The sequence below is a fragment of the Podarcis gaigeae genome (genome assembly GCF_964106915.1).
Source record: "Podarcis gaigeae genome assembly, chromosome: 9".
Classification (NCBI taxonomy): domain Eukaryota; kingdom Metazoa; phylum Chordata; class Lepidosauria; order Squamata; family Lacertidae; genus Podarcis; species Podarcis gaigeae.
In genome coordinates, this window is record NC_139685.1 from 62,233,245 (window position 1) to 62,255,616 (window position 22,372).

A 22,372-nucleotide genomic window follows, 5' to 3' on the forward strand; every position below is an offset into this window, starting at 1 on the left:
TTGTATGCTTTGCCAAATAGTAGTAGTAATGGTGGTGGTAGTACTGGTTGTTGTTGTTATGAACATTACTATCATTTTTGTAGAAGTGGGACCTGCAACACAATTCCCCTCTCCCACTTTTATATCCGCCTTCCTATCTATAGTCTTTGGCAATTGAAGAAACTGTGCCCTATTTTTTCTGCTTGGGGGGGGGGGTTCCCTACTAAGAGTTTTTTTCCTTAAAATTTTGTATTGGTAGTTCTGCAAACCCCGGGGGGGGGGTCCACTGGGCCAGCTGATACCTTGTGTGTGTGTGTGGATGATGCCATTTAGACAACATAAACAGCAGCACTCACAGCCTGAACATAATGGTACTTTACAGAACAGCAGTATGACAGGTATCTGTCCTGAGGATCTTACTACTACATTAAGATAGAAGGAAGAGAAGGAGAGACAAGAGTAGCAAGAGACAAATGTGGGAATTCACAGTGGCACCTAATTGGACTTTGTTTTTCAATAATCACAAAACACATGCAACACACACATAAACACAACAGGCCTATTAGGTGAGAAAGGTAGTGAGATCATGCCTTGTTCAAGGCCATCCCACTGAACAGGGTTTGTAAACAAGATTAGATGTTTTATTGTACAAATGTCCAATCTCCCCAAATCACTGCACCATATTGGTCCCACAGAAAGCAAGATGGAAGGAATGAAATGAAAGGAGACCAGGATCTGTTTAGTGAGAAGAGTGAATAGAAACAGAGAGTGGGTGGGGGACAGATATTGTACACCCCACTTCACAGTCCCTCTTCTTTCTCTGAAATCACCAATTTGTTTAAAGAAAAAGATGTGGGCAGCCTTTCTCAACCTGTGTGTCCCCAGATGTTGTTGAACTACTACTCCCATCACCCCTAGCTAGCAAGGCCAGAGCTCAGGGATGATGGGAGTTGTAGTCCAACAACATCTGGAGACCCACAGGTTGAGAACTGCTGCTGTAGACAATGATTTAATAGCAGAACATAGGCCAACTTCCAGTATTTCAAATGGCACTTGGTGGATAATTGCAAAGAATGGATTGATCCAGAAAGAAGTACAAGTGCAATGCATTGATCCAACCAGGTACTTTTCATACGAAGTGCTTTGCTGGAGCAGTGCATTCTGTGCAAGAGTCTCAGGAACCAGCAAGTGCTAGATGATTCATTGGTCAACTGATCACTTACTTTAAATGTAAAAACCCACTGGTGGACCGCCGCTATAAAAATAAATAGAAGAGACCATGCCAATCTGAAGCAACCCGGCACTTCATATAAAGTAGGGATGGGGAAAGATTCACAATATAAAAAAGTACAAGAGAGCTGTTCTTGTTTTTTGTAATGAATCCTCCCAATAGCCTTATTTTGAGAAAATAAATGAAATACTATTTTTTTAAAAACCCAAAGCTTTGAAATAAATGAGTGAGCAAATGGTATCAATACAGGAGAAAAAGACAAGTGTGATGGTACCCTGTGCCATTATTGGCCATCTGAATATATTTGCATACTTCATCTCCCCTTTCTTACGGTTGGCTGTATGAGCCTCCCTTGCTTTATGATGAATATTTCCTTTCAAAGAGAAATAGGCAATGTGTGTTAGAATTCATGATTGTGTGCTAGGATATAGGATCATTTGCAGCAAGTCAATAGAAAATATGCCAACATGATATAAACAGGCTTCAGGAGGGCGGGCAGAACTGAAATGTCATTACTGTGAAAACAGAACATAATTGTCAGTAGAGTGACTGACATTAAGTTCTGGAAAGAACACCAGTTCTTTAAAGCAGGTAGTAAGGTAAAGGTAAAGGACCCCCGGATGGTTAAGTCCAGTCAAAAGCAGGTATAGACAATTGGCTGCCTCTAGGCCAGTTATAGCCCTGAAGCAATTTCATCCTGGCCCCTGGTGGCCCTATCAAACACATTTTACAGTTGTAAGGAATGGAAATTCCAGCTATAATGTCCCATCTATCTTTCAGATTTTGCATGTAATCTGTAATGTGCCATATTTTGTCTATTATGCTATGCTATTGGGCACTCATGCTCAGGGTCAGCAAAAGGACTGAGCATGCCTTTGGCAAAGTAGCCTCTAGAGGAATCACTCCTATATGTTTGGGCTCCCAGACATGACCTTTCTTGGCTGTGGCAGAAACATACAGTCATTTTAATTTCCCACAAGGTCACCAGAGCAGCACAGTTCAAGGGCATGGCCCTCCAGGTGCTTCTGGACTACAAAATCAAGGAAGTCAAGGAAAGGCTGTAGCTCAGTGAGAGATCATCTCTTTTGCAATGTAGAAGATTCAAGGTTCAATCCCCCACATCTCCAGGTAGGGGTGGGAGAGAACACTTTGCTAGAAGAACTGCTGCCTCCTGTGTGGACAACACTGAGCTAGATGGATAAATGATCTGACTCAGTACAAGGCAGCTTCCTATATTCCTACGGAGAACTAGACTTTTGCCAGAATGAGAGCCCTCTCCTTTATGCTTCAAAGTGAAAGGGTGAGGAGAAGGGAGGAAGGAAGATTGCTGGCTAAATCAAGCTGTTTGAGTGTCCCATATACATATGGTAGGGAAAATAGCAATACTTTCAAGGGTGTCAGTGAACACACACACAAAATCAAAATTGGATTCATGGTTTTGGCTCAGTTCTATCTGCTTCTTGCAAGAAAGCTGACAATCTATGTACTGACCTGGGTCACATGCACACCATATATTTTAAACAGTCTCATATCATTTTAGCTATTGTCACTTCCCCCCAAATAATCTTGGGAACTGTCATTTGTCAATGGATGCTGAGAATTGTTAGGAGACCCCTCACAGAGCTAAATTCCAAGTACCCATAACAAACTACTGTTCCCAATTAATGGTATACACTAAAAAAAATTCCTTGCTACTTTATATAACATTTTCTCATCACCTCCTTCATTATCCATCACGACAACTAAAAGATTTGAGATAACAAAAGATACAGTGGGCTAAAATTAGCAACCAGTGCCTACTAATGCTCTCTTCCTAAGCCAGCCTAGATCTGTTGAGAGACAAGTGCATTTTTATTCTTAGGTTGAATAAAGGCTCCATCCCATACAATTGCAACGCGATGAGTAAGCCATAATCATGAAAGCAGAACCGGAGTTTTGTTTTTTGCTGAGCCCTAAATGTGTAATGTCATCAAAGTTCATCAGAGCTGAAAGAGAAATACTATCAGTCCACCTTAACTTTGTGGGCACACAAGTAGATGATAACACACTAAAGTGGAGAGATTCACCTAGTGTTATCTTCCTTTTCTTTACAGCATTCATGCCACTGTCCTAAATAATTTGGGTATTATAGAACAGAAGCCATACTACTGCTTTTGGAGGAGTGACACCCCAGATCCACAGACAGGAACAGTTGGGGAAGGACTAAAGAAGTTTGAGTGGTATTTCATGCTTGGTAAAAGGCATTAAGTCCACATAGCAAGACTTGGACTTAAAATCCTCAAGTGTGCAGAAGAAGGCGCACCCTGTTACTCCAGCCGGAAGTTCTTGCAAGCACAGCAAATGGGTAATGTAGACCCATTATCCTTCTAAGACTGCCCTACATCCCTCTAGGTTTCCTTACCGCCACCATCCACTATGGGACAGAGAAGGTGACAAGGAATGATGGGATAACTTACAGCGCAAGTTCACAGCTGACTTGGTCCCAGGACTAAGCCCTGAAGACACATTTCTTTTTTCTTTTCTTTTTTTTTTTTGATAGAATTACAATCTTGGTGGATCAGGGGAATGCTGTGGATGTGGCATATATTGAAGACACACGGCTTGCCAGTACTATGTGTGAAAAAGATCTAGGGGTCTTAGTAGACCACACGTTTAACATGAGTCAACAGTATGATACAGCAGTAAATTAAGCTTATGCTATTCTAGGTTGCATCAATCAGAGTCTAGTTTCCAGATCAAGGGAAATATTGTACCACTCTATTCTGCCTTGGTCAGATCATACTTGGGAGTACTCTGGGCACCACAGTTTAAGACAAACTGAAACGTGTTCAGAGAAGGCTGACCAAGAGGACCAAGGGCCTGGAAATCAAGCCTTATGAGTAAGGGTTGAGGAAGTTGGGTATGTCTAGCCTTGATAAGAAGAGATTGAGACATGACAGCCCTCTTTAAATATTTGGAGGGCTGTCATATAGAAGACAGAGCAAACTTGTTTTTTGCTGCTCTAGAGGGTAGGACCCTAACCAGTAGATTCAAGGTCTTAGAAAGGAGATTCCGATTAAGCATCAGGAAGAATGTTTGACAGTGGAATGTTCTCCCTTAGAAGTTGATAGACACTCCTTCTTTGGAGGCTTTTAAGCAGAGGTTGGATGGCCATCTGTCATGGATGTTTTAGTTGAGATTCCTGCACTGTAGGCTGTTAGATTAGATGATCCTTGGAGTCTCTTCCACCTCTACAGTTCTAAGAAATGATGGTCCTAGCGATTGGGACAGTAGACCAAGTGGTTGAAAGAACTGGGTATCTGAATCCAGGCTTTCTTATTTAAAAATGCTGTACAACTGAACATGCATATGGGCACATTTTGTTGCTATCAAAGGGTTAAAAGGTAGCAGAAACGCTCTAATCACTGAGCAGCTGGAGGTCATTAGGCTTCCAGGAACATGAGTTTGTATAAATAGTCTCCCGTGTGTTTGTTCTTCCCTTCTCCCCTTTTTGGGCGTGTTTGCTGAGATGTGTGGTTCTTCGCCAGGGTTGTTTTTGTTTTGTAAATAAACCTTATCTTTGAGTTACAAACCGCATGCTCCAAGACTCCTCTTTGAAAAGATACTGCCTCTCCTGCCCTTCTTCAACTGCTGTGCGAAATACTCTGCTGTAGTGGGACTTGTGACGATGGAAGCGCACTGGGCATTTACATTAAACTAATTAAAGTTTAATGGGACAGGTTATGGGTGTTTGTACGTCAAGAAGGAGCTAAGGAGTGCAGTTCAGAGTGATTTATGCAAGGACTGGAGCGAAGTCAGAAGCGGTTGCCGACAACGAAAGCTTTCAAAGCAGCTTGAGTCCTGCAATGTGCCTAGAAAAGTTTTAAACAGGCACTGAGCAGTTTGTACTCGCTGGAAGACATCTTATTCCTCAAGGAGCCACCTCAGCAGCTGGGAGACGGTCTACAGGTGTGTGAGTATCGTTCCTAAGCCCCAGGGAGGATGGCAGAGTCCCAAGAAAGTTTTTCTGTCCCGTTTACGCGACTCAATGGGAAAAATTGGCAAGATTGGAAGGCTAGAGTGAGGGTTTGGTTGCAAGCAAAAGAGTTGTGGAGTTGTACTGAAGCACCGCCTTTACAGGCAGCTGCAGACGCGTCTGCAGAAGACAAAGCAGCAGCAGCAGCTTCACAGAAACGTGACAGGAAAGCCCAAGGTCTACTAGTTTTGGCAGTGGGACCAGAGCAAATGCCTTATGTTTCTGAGTTAAAGAACACGCATGAGGTCTGGACGGTTCTGCAGCGGCTAAATTCCAGAAACACTGCGGGGGCCAAGATCCATGCTACAAGATGTTTGTTTGATTTACGTCTCCAACCGGGAGCGTGTGTGAAAGAACATATTGCCAAAATGGTGTCTGCCTTTAATCAACTAAGACAGCTGGGCATTCCTTTCTCTATGGAGCAGCAGTCATACATATTGTTGTCTTCTCTTGATAAAAGCTATGAGACTCTAGCTCTAACTTTGGAAGCTATGCCTTCAACTGAATTAACCCTTGAATACATTTCATCTCGGCTTGCAGATGAACAGGATAAAAGGCAAAGAGAAAGAGGTTTGTCTTTAAAGGGGAGTTATGCTGTGCCTAAGAGTGTTGATGCTGAGTTTGAGCACACAGTAAATGCTTTTGCAGCTAGACACTGTTTTCGCTGTGGTTCCCCTTCCCATTTAATTAGGAATTGCACACGTGAACCTGGTCAAGACAGCACCAAGGCCGTTACCGCTAGTTACCAGACAAGGAGTTCCAGGGGACGTCGAAGAAGAGGAGGAGGTCGTGGCTACTCCCACAGCACACAGCACATGGTTTCAGTAATGGCGTTGATGCAAGGGCGTGGCCAAGGCAGCAATCTACGCTGGCTGATCGACAGTGGTGCATCTCACCACCTGGTGGCGCCATCTAGTGTCCGTTTGCAGAATTGCAGACATTTGCAAACCCTTAAAGTTGTGACAATGGCAGATTCAACTAAACGTTCCTTAGAGACCGTAGGCACAGTGTTCTTGAATTGTTTGCAAACAGAAATTGATGCCTACGTGCTAAAGGGATTGAAGGGGTGTATTTTGTCTGTGTCAGAACTTGATAGAAATGGGTTTAAAACTGTGTTTGAAAATGGGGTTTGCACTATTTCAAAGAATAACGTATCTCTTTTGCAGGTGGAATGCAGAGATGGGTTATATTATTTTGAGACAAGTCCAGATGAAGTTGAACAGGTTCATGCTGGTTGTGTGAACACGCCTACCCATAATTCTTGTGTCCATTTATGGCACCGCCGTCTGGGACATATTAATTTTCAGTATGTTAAAAGGCAACCTGAATTATCAGAAGGGTGCAAAATGAACAAATGTACTAAGTATTTGGATTGTACTGCATGCAAAAGGGCGAAGGTTCATAGATGCAGCTATCCCAGTTCAGATAGGAAATCTGACAAAGTATTCCAACTTGTGCATATGGACCTATGTGGCCCAATGCCTGTTGCTAGCATGGGAGGTTCGAGGTATGCACTGTGTCTCTCGGATGACAAAACAAAGGTTACATGTTTTTTTCCTCTCAAAACAAAAGCAGATACTGCAGAAACAGTTAAAAATTGGGTTCATGCAGTAGAACTTGAATTCGGTACTAGAGTACTTGCTTTTCAGACAGACAGAGGGTCAGAATTTACCGGGTCTGTGTTGCAGAATTTCTTTAAGAAAAAGGGAATTAAGCATCGTCTGTCTACACCTTATTCCCCCCCAAGAAGGAGGCGTGGCCGAACGTAAAAACAGGGTTCTGCAAGAGTTGGCAAACTCTATGTTGTTTGATGCTAAACTCCCTCAAAGTTACTGGGCGGAAGCCTGGCAGGCGGCAACTCATATTCTGAACCGAGTATATAATTCGGTGATTGGCACTACCCCTTATTTTGCTTTATATGGGAAGAAGCCCAAAATTAATTACTTTCGGGTGTTTGGATGTCCAGCCTATGTACTTATCCCAAAAGCGTTAAGGAAAAAGGGAGGTCCAAGGGCTAGGAAACTCATCTTTTGTGGGTACGAACCACACGCCAAATCTTGGAGGTTCGTGAACCCAAATGGGGATACTACAAGAGTGGTCCTCAGTAGGAGCGCTGAATTTTGTGAGCAATCTGGATGGACTCACTTACATGCTAACCCTGACATTTTGAGAGATGATTTAGGCATTCATGCTGAGAATGAAAGGCCAGAGGGTAGTGAGCCAGAAGGGGATGGTGCACATGGTTCAGATGCAGATTCTGACCAGGCACAAGGTTCTTCTCCTAAGGTAGAAAAGCCAGAATCTAGGAGTGTTCCAACATCGCCAGTCAGTAGGCCTAGCAGACAGCAAAAGCGAAGCAGGTCGCCTGCAACACCAAGCCCAAGGGAGGTATCTAAACGGAGGTCTTTATCCCTAGGGGCGCATCCAGATATTAAGTCTGAGACAGATTCTGACAGCCAACGGTCAGAGGGGGCACAAGAGGAACAATTGCGCAGGTCAAATCGTGCCACAAAGGGCAAGCCGCCAGAGCGGTTTAAGGTGACAAGTGTATACGTAAATATGGCACAGTGTGAGCCAGATAGCTATATGGAAGTACAACAGCTTCCAAGTTCAGAAGCCGTTAAGTGGCAGGAAGCAATGGAAAAAGACATGGCTTCAATGAAGTCTCTCGGTGTGTTTACAAGTACAGAGCTTCCAAAAGGGCAACAAGCTGTAGGTTGTCGATGGGTATATCGTTTAAAGCCCACAACTACTGAGGAGTTGCAATATAAAGCCCGACTAGTTGCAAAAGGGTTTTCGCAGCGCAAAGGTGTTCACTATTCTCAAATCTATGCCCCTACTTCAAGATCAGAGTCACTAAGAATGCTTTTAGCCTCTTCAGCTAAGAAGGGAAATAAGCTGTTTCATTTTGATGTCAATGTGGCTTATTTAAATGCAGACTTACAGGAGGAAGTCTATATGACACCACCACCAGGTTTTGAAGGAGACAAGCCAAACCAGGTCTGGCGCCTACACAAATCCATTTATGGGTTGAAACAGTCCGCCCGTAATTGGAATTCCTGCTTAAACGATGCTCTAGAGAGCATGGGGTTCAGAAAGAGCGCAGCAGATGCGTGTCTTTATCTAAAAGGCTCGGGATGTGAACAAGAAGCAGTCTTGATATTTGTTGACGATTTATTATACAGTGGAAAGGATGATAAACTTGCACAACAATTTGCCACAAAGCTTGGAGAAAGGTTTCAGATAAAATCACTAGGCAATGTATCTGTTTATCTAGGAGTTAAAATTCAGCAAGATGAAAATGGGAACTATTGGCTCAGCCAAGAAGCTAAGATCCAGCAGTTGCTGGAAAGGTTTAAAATGGACAACTGTGCTGGTGTTAAAACCCCAATGGAATTAAGTTACACAAAGGATGCTCAAACTGAGCAACAGGCAGAGTTCAGTAATCCCGGGGTTTACCAGTCAGCGATAGGCAGTCTACTCCACATTGCACAGTGGACTCGGCCCGATATAACATATGCTGTCAACATGCTGTGTAGACAAGCTGAAAAACCATCAATGCATGCTTGGCAAGGAGTAAAAAGAGTTTTAAGGTATCTCCAAACTACCAAAAGGTTTCGCTTAAAACTATCAGCAGAGGGCAGCACACAACTTGAATGTTGGGCCGACAGTAGTTGGGCAGATGCTGGACCAGATAGAAAATCAGTGTCAGGAATGGCGATAAAATTTGGAAATGCACTAATTGGTTGGAGATCAAGAAAGCAATCACTTATAGCTTTAAGTTCAACTGAATCTGAGTTTAATGCATTATCAGATGTATGTAGAGAACTGGAATTTTATAAGCAACTGGTACAAGAATTGTTTGGAGAATGTTCCCTACCTATCAGAGTGTGGGAAGACAATCAACCTTGTATTAAACTAGCTAAATCAGGTCAATTCAAGGCACACACAAAACACTTGGATATCCGTTATCAAAATGTATGCCAAAGTGTAAAACAAGGTTTAATTGAACTAAAGTATTGTCCAAGCCAAGAAAACCTTGCAGACGGTTTTACGAAAGCTTTGGGTCCGCAATCTCATAAATGTTTCTGTTCAGGTTTAAATTTGAATTAAGGTTGGTACAGCTCAGTGTTACGAGCGAGAGGGGGTGTTGCTATCAAAGGGTTAAAAGGTAGCAGAAACGCTCTAATCACTGAGCAGCTGGAGGTCATTAGGCTTCCAGGAACATGAGTTTGTATAAATAGTCTCCCGTGTGTTTGTTCTTCCCTTCTCCCCTTTTTGGGCGTGTTTGCTGAGATGTGTGGTTCTTCGCCAGGGTTGTTTTTGTTTTGTAAATAAACCTTATCTTTGAGTTACAAACCGCATGCTCCAAGACTCCTCTTTGAAAAGATACTGCCTCTCCTGCCCTTCTTCAACTGCTGTGCGAAATACTCTGCTGTAGTGGGACTTGTGACGATGGAAGCGCACTGGGCATTTACATTAAACTAATTAAAGTTTAATGGGACACATTTTAAATATAGGTTTCTATTCAGGTGAAATGTGTTTTCATTGTTTTCTAAAAAAAATTGTTGCGGGGTGAACACCAGCAGGTGTGAGGATGGAGGTGGAATAACCAATCTGTCATGTGTGAAATCCTGAACTTTAAATCTCTGTCTCTCTCTCAGATCATATGAGCCTATATTGGCGTGAGTAATGGTGCATTTCTTTTCCTATGCACATAAGTATCAAAGTCACTAAATCTTCATAATATAGTTGTTTGCCAGAAGAACGCATGCTGGCCAGCTAACTGAAATGATAAAATAGAGATGAAATTATAGAAGCAGGGGAAAATACAACGAGAAACTAATTTGAATTATGTTGAACATTCACTGAGCATTTTCATTGCAGGGATATTATGTTCAATCCATTTCAAATCTGTAGCAAGCAAAGTACAAAGACCAGCTTCTGCTACTGTGATGCTACTTTGATGAACATCAAATTAGCTGGAACACACAAACTACAAATAATACAGCCTTGTCATTTTGCAGTTGCTCACTCCAACTTAGTTTAGCTTAGTGGAAAAGGTATGAGTCTTGTTTACAAAATAGAAAGCATTGAAAAGGAGAAGGGGTTACTGCTGTGGGTCTTGAACGAAGAGTCCTATGGGTCAGAAACTGTTTCACCATGACCTGTTTGCCATGTCACTACTAATGCTGGTTGAAGGAGAATCTGCAGACAATTAAAACTGGAGCTCATTCACAACAGCTGAGAATCCTCCTGACTCGGGGGATTAGATGGTGCAATATCAAAATTGAAGATGACAACAACAACATGCAAACTGCAACAAAGATTCACTAAAAAGAACTTCAGATAACATCCAAAGTAAGTTTCTGTCAGTCTTCTAAAAATGGTGATCTGTCAGTGCCAGATAAGGGACCATAGGTAAGTGGTAGAACACACATTTTGCATGCAGAGGGTCTCAGGTTCAATCACTGGCATCTCAGCAGGGATGCAAAAGGCCTCTGTCATTTTCCACTCTGGAGAACTACTGGCAGTCAGAGTAGACAATGTTAAATTAGATGGATTAATGACATGACTCAGAATGGCTGAGTTGTCATCATGCTGCTAAATGAGGGCAGGGGCTCCAATGGCAGCTCAGCCCTGTGCCAGTAAGCCCCATTCTGGTACTCTCCACTGCCTGCCACTTGCACAGATCCCACTGTTCAACAGGTGGAAGAGTTTAGCAGAGCTGTGTGGAGGGGCACCTCTGCCTAATCCATCCCCTCCTCCCAGCCACAAAGGTGGTTTGAATTGCTTTGCCAGACTGTAACTATGTGGGCAGGGATTGTCGTCTTCTTAATCTGTGTATAGCACTTATAGTAAATTTTAACTGTTCGAATCATTGTTAATCATTGTAATCTTTTTCACGCCTTGCTTTGTGCCTGGCATACGACGCAGAATACTCAGAAAGCAAAAGCAAAATATGGCTGACAAGAGTGTAGCGATTGTTTTACTGAACTAATGTAATTCACCCTAAGATTATCTTTAATATTTTCTGAGTGCAGTAATTTGTGTGAAACGGCAATCAATTTGCTGCAGTAATTGGTGGATGACTGCCTCTTATGCATCATTTAGAGCTTGAGCTAACGGGCCCACTTTGTTTTGCCCTTTCCAACTAATGCACATGGCTCACATAACTTAGCACACAGTGATGGAAGAAGCAGAACAATGCATTTAATTCCATGCTGAAATTTAACTCTATTGGTAAAATAATTATTTTGTGGGGTGGCAAAAATTGACAAATATAAGCCTGATGGTACAATAGTCAGTAGAAAAGTTTCACATTATTTTGCTCAAATTGTTGAATAACGTCATAGTTTTGTTGCTTTGCTTTTTCTTCTAAATAGTAGCCAACAGACTGTAAGTGAAGAGCCAAAAGAAAGTATATATATATTTATATTTTTTATTTCAAGAGGAAAATCAGATTCTGCTTACCAGCACTGTCACTACACGTAGGACCACCCCACGCATGTTATTCTCCAGCCTTCTGTCTGTTAATGAGCCGTTGAGACCAGTGACAGGATTCCAGCAGCCCAGCTGAAACACAGAAAAAGATGTGTCACTCTGTTGATCATGAAATATGAGCAGTTATTTCTATTTAAAGTAGGGATGGGGAAACCTATTGCTCTTGAAGTGTGGTTGGACTCCAACTTCCATCAACCCTAGCCGGCATGACAAATGGTCAAGAATGATGGGAAGGGTAGTTCAACAAGTTTTCCATTCCTGATTAAAAGAGAATATGCTTTGGTTACTATATACACAAAAACCCCATCTCCTATCATCTGTGAAGCAGTAAAGGATACTGAAAAGATTACCGGTACTTCTCCTATATGAACCTGTCCAGAAATTATTTACAGAGGACAAAGACAACATGGTGTCCTCCAGATATTGTGGACTACATTTCCCAGCATAGATTTGGGTTATTTATTTATCCTTGACTATTATTTATGCAGCTTGGGGCTGGTGGGAGTCATAATTTACAATGTCTGTAGAGCACCAGGTTGGATAACCTTGATCGCTAGAGAATTTCTTAATTATCTTAATGCCATGTTAGGTTGGCAGAATGGAGAGAACCTATTCTCTGGCTTCACCTATAATCTTGAAATCACTGCCCATCTCACCACTTCTTCCACCACAGCCTGAATACTTTGTTTTAAGAATACTTTTGTTCTTGAGAGGCCAAACTGAATACTAGTGGGCCTTTTCACTGCAATGTTAGCTTAGTTGTGTTTGTTAAACAAAAAATAATTTAATAGCTCTGAATGAGTAAATTGATTGATTTTTTTCCTGAGGTTTTTGGTGTCTTTTACTGCTGTTTATAGTTGTTTTTACTTACAAGTTTTTAACTGTCTGCAGGCTTGTTGTTGTCCTGATTGTTTCATTGTATTTTGTGGCTTATTTTGAGAGCCTCTTTGGACTCTGTAAAAGCTGGGATAAAACTGATTCATACATAGATATATCTAGGTAGGTGTGTGTATCTATCTATCTATCTATCTATCTATCTATCTATCTATCTATCTATCTTTCCATCATCTATCTATCATCATCTATCTATCATCTATCTATCTATCCTCTATCATCTATATCTATCTATCATCTATCATCTATCTATCTCTCTATCTAATCTGTCATCTATCTATTCTGAGCATCAGTCAATATTGTAAGGGACCAACAGTAAAATGCATAACAGAGATGGGATTTAGTGTGGGTTCTGAAGCCAATGAGGAACATTAAAACAGGGATGGTGAAGTTATGGCCCATGAGCCAAATGTTTCCCACCAGGCTTCTCTATATGAAAATTGAGACTATGAGGAATTTCAGTGCTACCCTCATAGATCATTTTTCAGAGATACTTTTTGACATTTGCTCTAGCAACAACTTTTCTAGAAAAGAGTAGTACACATCCCTTTAAATTGAATTCACATTCTGTTGTAGCCATTTCTACAGCATCCTTTTGGGAAATGCTATCCACTGCTGGATTGTTGCTAAAAGAATAAAATTAATGTCTTCTTGCAGATAGGTCACTTTCAGGTTCTTGTTCAGCCTCTCCCTGAAGTTAATGGAGAGTTCCTAATTGGCTTAGGATCATCAGAATAAATCATATGTATTAATAATGTAATTTTTATTCTATATAAGGTGCCTTTGACACTAGGGTATATGAAATGCATGGAACTGCATCTTAATCATCCTTGGCTAACTTAAGATGCAGCCAAACCCCTTTTATCCAGTGTTTGCAACAGTAGGGTCCTTTTCAGCAACCTTTGAAGGAAATGAGTGCAATCTATAATCTACAAGAGCTAAGAAAGCTTTCAAAGTGGGATTAGAAGGACAAATGAAGTGCACAGGAATGGCCTAGAGCTCTAATCAGCTCCATTGATGGGAGCCTGAATTAGGAAGTTTTTTCCTGGCCCTCTAAAATAAGTTGAAGGGTATACTCAGACAATTTAGTCATTAATCAAGAGGTCTGGCCTTTGACAGACCCACAAGATGCCAGGTACAAAATTCCAAAATAAGACTGAAGAATTAGAGTTTATCCACATTTATCTCTTTCCAGGCACAGGGCTGCACTTAAAAGTTCTGAATGTTGTTGTTTTGCCTCTGCGAAAAGCTGCTTTTTGCAATTGGAGCAAATGTCAATTTGGGTTTTAAGCAGATTGCCGTTTGCTCTGATACATCTGTAGGCAGCCCTGCATAGGGTAGGTTTTTAATGTTTAATGGTTTATGATGTTTTTATGTATGTTGGAAGCCACCCAGAGTGTCTGGGGCGACCCAGTAAGATGGGCAGGGCATAAATAATAAAATTACCATCATGGAATAGGACATTCCTATTTTCATAGGAGAAATGTTGGCAGGTATGCAAATGTAGAAAAATGATGTGCATGGGTGTGTGAACCAGCCTAGAGAGAGACTTAAAAATAAGGCTACAATGCATGGCTGGTGGGCTGTGCTGAGCTTGGCAGGTCACAGCTTGTAAGCGTTGTTCTGTTATATGTGCTGGGGAGCTGACGCCAAGAAATTGTCAACACTTTCAGAAACAGCATGATTCCCAAAGTTCAGTGAATAAAGCCATGCCATAAAATCTGGTTTTAAAATGGTTCTATAGATTAGGGGTGGGCAGAGATCAGACCTGTGGGATCCACTTTGACATTTTTTTGAAGTAGAATCATGAGATCCAGGATAGGGAAATTGTGACCCTCCAGATGTTATTGGATTTCCAACTCCATCAGGCCCAGTCAGCACAGCCAATGGTTAAGGATAATGGGAACTGTAGTCCAACAACATTACCTGTCTACATCAGGGAGAACCTATGATTAGCACCACCAAATGCTTTTCTGTCTAAGCAAATAGCAGGCACAGGGTTTCTGATCCACATGGGAACCACTACAGAGAGGGGAGGCTTAAAGTCCCTCCATGCCTGCCAAGACTCCAATTCAACTTGGTGGGGTGTTGATGCCACCTTTCTGCTCTATTAATATGATTGTTAAAAGTGTGTCTCTTGTCCAGTTTCATGCCTTTTTTGGCTCCAGTGTTGTCAGCACTGACCATCTGAATTTGTATGAGAAGGGCCGTGTTGTATCGCCTCAAAAGCCCATCTAGTCTAGAATTCTGTTCTCACGGTGGCAAACCAGATGCCCATGGAAAGCCAGGAAGCAGGACCTGCGTACAACAGCACTCGCCCAATTTGCGATTCCCAGCAACTGCCTTTCTCCCATCCAAGTACTAACCAGGCCTGACCCTGCTTAGCTTCCGAGATCAGACAAGATCGGGCGTGTTCAGGGTAGTATGGCCATAGACCAGCAATTGCCTTTCTAAGGCACACTGCCTCTGACTGCGAAGGTAGCACATAGTCACTGAGGCTTTTAGCCTTATCCATCATGAATATGTCCAGAATCATTATAAAGCTATCCAAGTCAGTGGCTATCGCTATGTATTGTCGAAGTGAACTCCATAGTTTAACTGTGCTCTGTTCGTTCTTTCATTTTTCCCAGCCCACCATTTTCCAACATTCAGCTTCACTGGATGTCCTCAGGTTCTAGTTATTCATGAAAGTAGTATTATTAGAGAAAGTGATGTTGGGACATTGTGTAGGGGGGTTGATGACACATGACTGCCCTTTATGGCCACTGTGAGTCACAGCCTTAGCACGGCAACTAGTTTGGCCCTCAGGCAAGCTTTCCATTTTCTGTGATTGACATAATGGTGTGGACTACTCACTTGCTAATCCACACAAATATCCAAAGGCCAGACTCAAAACATCCATAGATGCATTTCCTTGTAAAAATTAATCACAGCCATCTTACAGATAAAATAAAGGCAAGCCTTCTGCATGAAAAGAGGGATGGAAACTGATGCCAACAGCCAGGTTGAGCTGTAAAAGCACATTAAATTCATTCAGCACTGTGTCATTCTTAGTTACATAAAGAAACTAATTAGAACTTAGATCCAATTAGCATAGCCAAACGTGTTGAAAGTCTAATTACCACAGATACTGTACTGCTTTTGCCAAATGTAAAACCCTGTGAAGTTTGCAATGAGCCTTTGTTCCCTTCGGAGGTCAGCAAAAGTCCATTTTTAATTATGTTCATTAATGTGTACTTTTTATATAATTAACTTTTCAGCTTAGTCTATTTTAACAGCGCCTTTTTTTCTTTTTTTGTTAAATGATACTATTGAGCTAAGGCAACAAAAGTTTAGCCTGCATCTAATTTCCCTGTTTTAAAGGTACATTTTGCTTTTCAATTATCTTCTTTTAGTTTTCAATTTAATCCTCCAGTTTACATGGCACAATCACGCCTAAAACAAATGTGAGGCTGTACACCACACAAAATATAACATTGATTCCCCACCAGACCTTCAACTCCCCGGGGGTACATGACAATTAATCATGTTAATTAAATCAAAGCATTTATTGATTATGATTTAAACAACTCAGCCTAGTAGAAGTGTAGCTATCAGATCTGTTAATATAAACAGCATGGCTTAATTTGAGTGTGGACTCAGTCCCTGAACTAATTGTCAATATCAGCACTGAAGTCTTGTTTTGTTTAGTCGTTTAGTCGTGTCTGACTCTTCGTGACCCCATGGACCAGAGCACACCAGGCACTGAAGTCTTAGTAACTACCTTAAGGGGTTGTTGTGGAAATACAATGAGCAGGGCATAAAACAATGAGCACTGTCTTGGACTTCCTGGGAAAGGCGGGGCCAGGCAATAACAACAGGACCCAAGGTCTATTTTATGAGTCCTTGACACCCTTTGATTAAGCAGGAAGGGTGTGACTGTGAACATGTGCAGAATATATTTCCTTCACCACCAAGAGCCTGCGCTCACACCCCTTTCAGCACACAATCGACAAGCACACAATCTATCAGTAGAGGCTGCCTTCCTGCTACAGCTGTATTCTGTTAGTCCCCTCCATGGGGCTCCATGGTCCCACTCCTGAGGTTGTCCAGCTTGCCCCAATCCTGTCCCTACAGAAATAAAGGCTATTCGTACCTAAAAGGTAAAGGTAAAGGTACCCCTGACCATTAGGTCCAGTCGCGGACGACTCTGGGGTTGCGGTGCTCACCTTGCTCTATAGGCCGAGGGAGCTGGCGTTTGTCTACAGACAGCTCCCAGGTCATGTGGCCAGCATGACTAAGCCGCTTCTGGCAAACCAGAGCAGGGCACAGAAACACCGTTTACCTTCACGCCAGAGCGGTACCTATTTATCTACTTGCACTTTGATGTTCTTTCAGACTGCTAGGTGGGCAGGAGCTGGGACCGAACAATGGGAGTTCACTCCGTTGCAGGGATTCAAACCGCCGACCTCATCAGCAAGCCCTAGGCTCAGTGGTTTAGACCACAGCGCCACCCACGTCCCTAGACCTCTATCATGTGTAGGGTAGAACTCTTGTCCCTCTTTCTTTCTGTTTTGGGTCTGTGAACAGGAAAGTCATTAGTACATTTCTGCCATTTTGTCTCTACATCTAAAACTCTCCACTTAAGAGCCAAACTAATTGTATGAATGTAATCAGCAAAGCACATTTTTAGAGCACTCAGAGGGGAGCCTGAGCACCCGCAGGACTGTTTAGGGTGGGGAGGGGGACTTTAACTCTTTCTTTCCTTGCCGGAGTCCCCATGAAAATGTATCTGAAGCTGTTTTTTCATAGGTGCTTCAGATATATACGAGAAAAGAAAAGGTGAACCCAGAAGACAGTAATGGAACAATATAGATGATAGATGATAGATAGATAGATAGATAGATAGATAGATAGATAGATAGATAGATAGACAGACAGACAGATGGTAGGTAGGTAGGTAGGAAGGAAGGAAGGAAAAGGCAGAAGGTGTCTGCATTCCTTTCCATTATTTGCAATAAAAGAAAAGAAAAGCACTAAAAAAAACCACCATGCTGGGAGCTTATTCAACAGCTGTAAATGGTGATGTGCCTTAAAAATGGCAATGAGGGAAAAGCGGTCCACCATTCATTGAAAAAGGAAAGGCAGAAATTACTGCCAAATGCACTTAAAGCAATAAGACAAATAACTCCAAATGTAGCCACTGCATCTGTGTGCTTCACAGCCAAAGGGTTCCTTTTATAGCCCCTGTGATGACAAAGGAAAAGCAAAGGCTGACTGCATTTGGGGATCAATTTTAAAGCATACATCGTTCCCCTTTGTGCTTGTTTGTAATATGATCATTATGTCTCACATGGGGGGGGGGCAGCAATTGACAGACCCCTAGCAGAATCCTTTTTCTGTGCAAAACTGAGGTAAGGGGCTAAGTTCATCAGGAAAGGACAAACCATATTTGGTCTTCTGAATTAGGTCTCCACTTAAAAGATCTCATAGCCAGTTTGCACATCTCTCAGCAGTAGTTTCGTTACTTCTTATTATGGTGGAGAAACCCCTTTTAAATAGATTTGTACACATAATTTAATGGTTCCAGACCAATTCTACTTTGCCCACATCAGATCATCTCTTTCATTGAGTGTGCTCTTATGTCAAGACACTTGTGCACTGTCCTTTCCATAAAAAAAATTATGTTTATATGCTGTTCAATTTAGGAAACCTGGGCTGTATTATTTTACAATATGATATTATATTTATAGTATTAGTGTTATTTAATCTATATGCTGCTTAATGCTAAAATAGGTGTCTAAGCAGTTTACAAGTATAAAATTGCAGAAGCATTAAAATATAAACACCCATAATTTAAACACACAATAAAACTATCCTATTAAAACATTAAAATGGACACCCACAATTAAAATACACAGAAAAATAATCCGATTTAAAATAATAGAGTAATGAAAGTAGGAGGCTCAGGTTAAAAGATCAAGGGCTGCATATAGTTTTATACTTAGAGTAATGTATATAAATATGCAAGAATTGTTTGTCTTTTTAGTGAACCAGCAAAAAGAAATGATTCATTTCTTGTCAAGATCTAGAAGCTAAACAGGGATTTTTAAAAATCCATGTGGATTAACTCAGAATCAAGATTTTCAGAAAATCCCGTCCTTGCTTCTGACAGAATATGCAAAGTGAGTTCTTGCCCTTCACAGCTATGGTGAGATCTATCAGGTCCAGAAGGCATATGAGGTCAGTGGATCTCACCACAGATTAGATGTATCATGCACTTCTGCTTTGTCTGTTGCTTGGGGATAAAACCCTTCTCAATTAGACTTGCAAAATAACTCTTGAGAGGAGCAGCAGTGTGGGCTGATGTTACTAGGACTGTTGGCTCACCAGTCTGAGTCAATATGTGGCAGGCACTTTATAGCAGCATGACACTCCACAACTGAAGAAAGTACTATCTACAATTTACATTACTCCAAGTTATGGCACCCTACCCCACATCTTGCATTTGAAGCTGGAAGGCCACCTTCCAGTAGCTCTTAAGTGTCCAGACTCAAGAGATGAACATTTGCGTTTCCAGTTCACAAAGGAAGGGACGCTATGGACTTTTGAGCTGCAATCATATATGTATTGGAAAGAAATTCTGCTGAAATCAATGCAACTTATCTGAAAGTCAGCAAGGTTAGAATCAAAATGTTAGTACACAGGAAGGTGAGATACGTGGAACTGTGGTGAAAACAGAGGGACAGGATGCACAAGCAACTTGCACAATTCCACCCTGCAAAAGGATCACATACATGACAATTGCACTTCCTAGTCTCCCGGCTGCAATCATCACATCCAAAATGGCTCTGTTTCTAAGGCACTGAAATGCTCATCCATTCCACAGCACCATGATGTTCTGTGATATGAAATAACCCCTTTAAAATGAAGGATGACCCTTAAAATATGGGGCATCTGGCTAACCTACGTGTACTATAGAAGCTGCAAATCACTGGCTATTGCCAGCCATATTGTCTAATACCAGTAAGACAGGCTTCTCCTAGGAAATGTAGATTTATGGTTTGGGCTTTTTCTCCCCCTCTCTTTTTAATCTTGATGCATCCTGGCTCGTCCATGAGAGATGAGCTGGGCTTTGATGGCACCCAGAGTGCAAAAAGTCACAGGCAGGAATGAGGATATGGAAAACAATGAGGGTGCTAATGGAAATGAGTGACACTTCTCTCTTGTTTCAGGGCTTGCAAAATGTTGCTAAAATGTTCAAGGAGGAAGAGGTATATCATTTCATAAACAGACCCCTTGCTTCAAAACAAAACTAAGGCAGACATTTCCACCAATATTTTAGTGTTTCTATGCAGTTTCACTGTAATCTAAATGCTCTCCATTACCAGTAGTAACAGCTGGATATATTATATAGTGTGATCCTGCTGGAAGTGTATAGCTGTGGTCTAGTTCAAAGCCTCCACAGTAGTATTTGTTTACCCGGTTCCATAGGCTCTTGACATATCCAGCAATTAACCATTTCACTTGCAACTGCAAATGTATGTATCCAGTCTAATCAAACCTTTCTTAAAGTACAAGAAATGCATGTAAATCTTCTTAATCAGTTAGGAAGCCGCTTTTCAAGCTTTCTGCTTTCAAGGAACCCTTTCCACAAAAACCTGTCAGCCAAAGCCCTCTTCAGAAATCATTCACAGTGTCAATGTGCCCTTGACTCTGTTCTCCTTATCTCCGTGCACTCAATAGCAGGTTTGGAGGGGAACCTGAGCATGCCAAGCTGAGGGTGTGTAAGCTTCTCCATGTGATTCTGAGCCCTGATTGCAAAGGGCTCCCAATCGTGTGGAGGAACTTACACATAAACACAAGTCAGGGAGTGGAGTCATTTGACATGGTGATCCTCTAGTGTAGGCATAGGCAAACCTCCAGATGTTTTGAGACTACAATTCCCATCATCCCTGACCACGGGTCCTGTTAGCGACGCATGATGGGAGTTGTAGTCCCACAACATCTGGAGGGCCAAGTTTGCCTAGGCCTGCTCTAGTGGGTCCAGCAGGGGCATCTCCCTCCCCGCTTCATGCATTCACATGGAGCACTGACCAGGCCTGTTGGGCCTATCACTGTCTGAACTTGGAGTGCACCCTTGAACTCACCAAGCCATTCCTTGCAGCTGTGCAATGCAGAGTCAATGCAGAACAGGGCTATAGGCACAGGTGGGTATTTCAGCCCCCAAAGCAGAATTCGACACCACTATCACATATGAACACTTAGGCACCATCACCATAAAATGCCTATCTAGAGGCATGAGAAGTTGAAAAATTGGTGATGATTGGGCATGTGTGTCTTTGAGGGGTGCTTGCCTACCATTTCTAAACATGCTACATGAAGCAGTCGGTGAACCAGCAAAAGCTTCATTTTGGGCGGGTAGGTACTCACCAGTGCTTAGATACACTCAGTTTTGATTGATCAAATTATTTCATAATTTGTAGGTTAGGGTTATACCCGAGAGCACATTCACTTTGCATTTATGCATTCCATGGTGCAGTCAAATAATTATGGATTTAATTACCCTACAGCTCCCCCACCCCACGGACACACAAAGTACTGTGCAACAATTGTTCCTGTGTTTTGTGAGTCTTTTGGCACTAGAGAGTCATTGGGTCCCCTTTGGTGCTGCCTGTTTAACAGCACCCTACTCATTTATGTTTATTTTTAAACCCTAGTTTGAGGCTGTAGGTGAGATGTTCTCTGCTGAATGAAGCCTGGCTTTCTGCCATTAAGTACTATCCCTGATGACACTACTCTTCCTATTAAATTATTTACTGTTCAAGTGGACTAAAGAATGTTTTGAAAGCATAGAAGGAGGAGCCTTGTTTGGTTTACACACGCAAGCATCTTAAGGCAATCATTCTGGAGCCATTATAGGCTTTGGTCTGAATGCAATAAAGGTGCTGGTTTTCATTACAATCTGTAAGCTTGTCACCAAAGCCTACCTTCTGTAATCATCTAAATGGCAGATAGGACATTGTAAGCATCACGACAGCTTTATAAAAACAACTAACAAAGAATCCTTGCACTAGGGGTGGGGTGGGGAGAGTAAGCCATTACCTTAAATGATGGGATGAACGAGTAGAAAACTCTTGTCAGCCTGCAGAACAGCTGAATCGGTAAAATACATTTTGATTATGGAGAAAAATCACTGCAGTAATGACACTGAGGTTTGCCACAAAAACAAGTTAGCAATTTATCCTTGAGATTAAATTATAGCTGTGCTATAAATCTCTCTTTTAAGAGAAAGGAAACATGTTGCTTGGAACATTATATTCTCTAATCAGATCTGGATTAGTATTTATATGTCACTGGACTTATATAAATGCAGTGCTTCCCAGACTTCTGATAACTGATGAAAGCTTTATTTCATCATTATATCTCTAAAAACATCTAGTGGTAAAAGTAAGTATTCTCTTGACTTCATGGGAGGGGGGCACCCTGGGCCTGGACCAAATGGCGCCCCAGACTTTAGGATAATTTATTTTTCATCACTGAGCCCATTCACAGAGCATGTTTTGTCACTCTGTCATGTAAAATGATACATTTGCATGCCAGCACCTGGAAATCTTTATTTATTCATGCCATAGGAAAAGCCTGTACTACCTGCTGGAGCTGTTCAGTGGATAATTGAACAGACAGCCAGGGGAGCATTTTCTAGTTGTTATAAGTCGTCTACAACAGGTACATCCCATGCCAGGTCCAGAACTGAAGTGGCCCCCTGG

At 41.8% G+C, this 22,372-nt stretch overlaps 1 protein-coding gene and 1 long non-coding RNA gene across 8 annotated transcripts in view; one reads left to right on the forward strand and one right to left on the reverse strand.

Annotated features, from left to right (window-relative positions):
- Window positions 1–22,372, forward strand: part of LOC310852974 — a 472,952-nt gene that overhangs the window by 209,371 nt on the left and 241,209 nt on the right. The gene's annotated exons all lie outside the window — the stretch shown is intronic.
- Window positions 1–22,372, reverse strand: part of GRID2 (glutamate ionotropic receptor delta type subunit 2) — an 835,972-nt gene that overhangs the window by 190,905 nt on the left and 622,695 nt on the right. For all 7 annotated transcript variants that reach the window (XR_014568339.1, XR_014568340.1, XR_014568341.1 and 4 more), the window contains exon 9: window positions 11,700–11,801. Coding sequence is in view for 4 of the 7 variants with exons in the window: in XM_083756400.1 (XP_083612526.1) it covers window positions 11,700–11,801 (102 nt within the window). In the remaining 3 variants the exon portion in view is untranslated. The remainder of the gene's footprint in view (window positions 1–11,699; window positions 11,802–22,372) is intronic.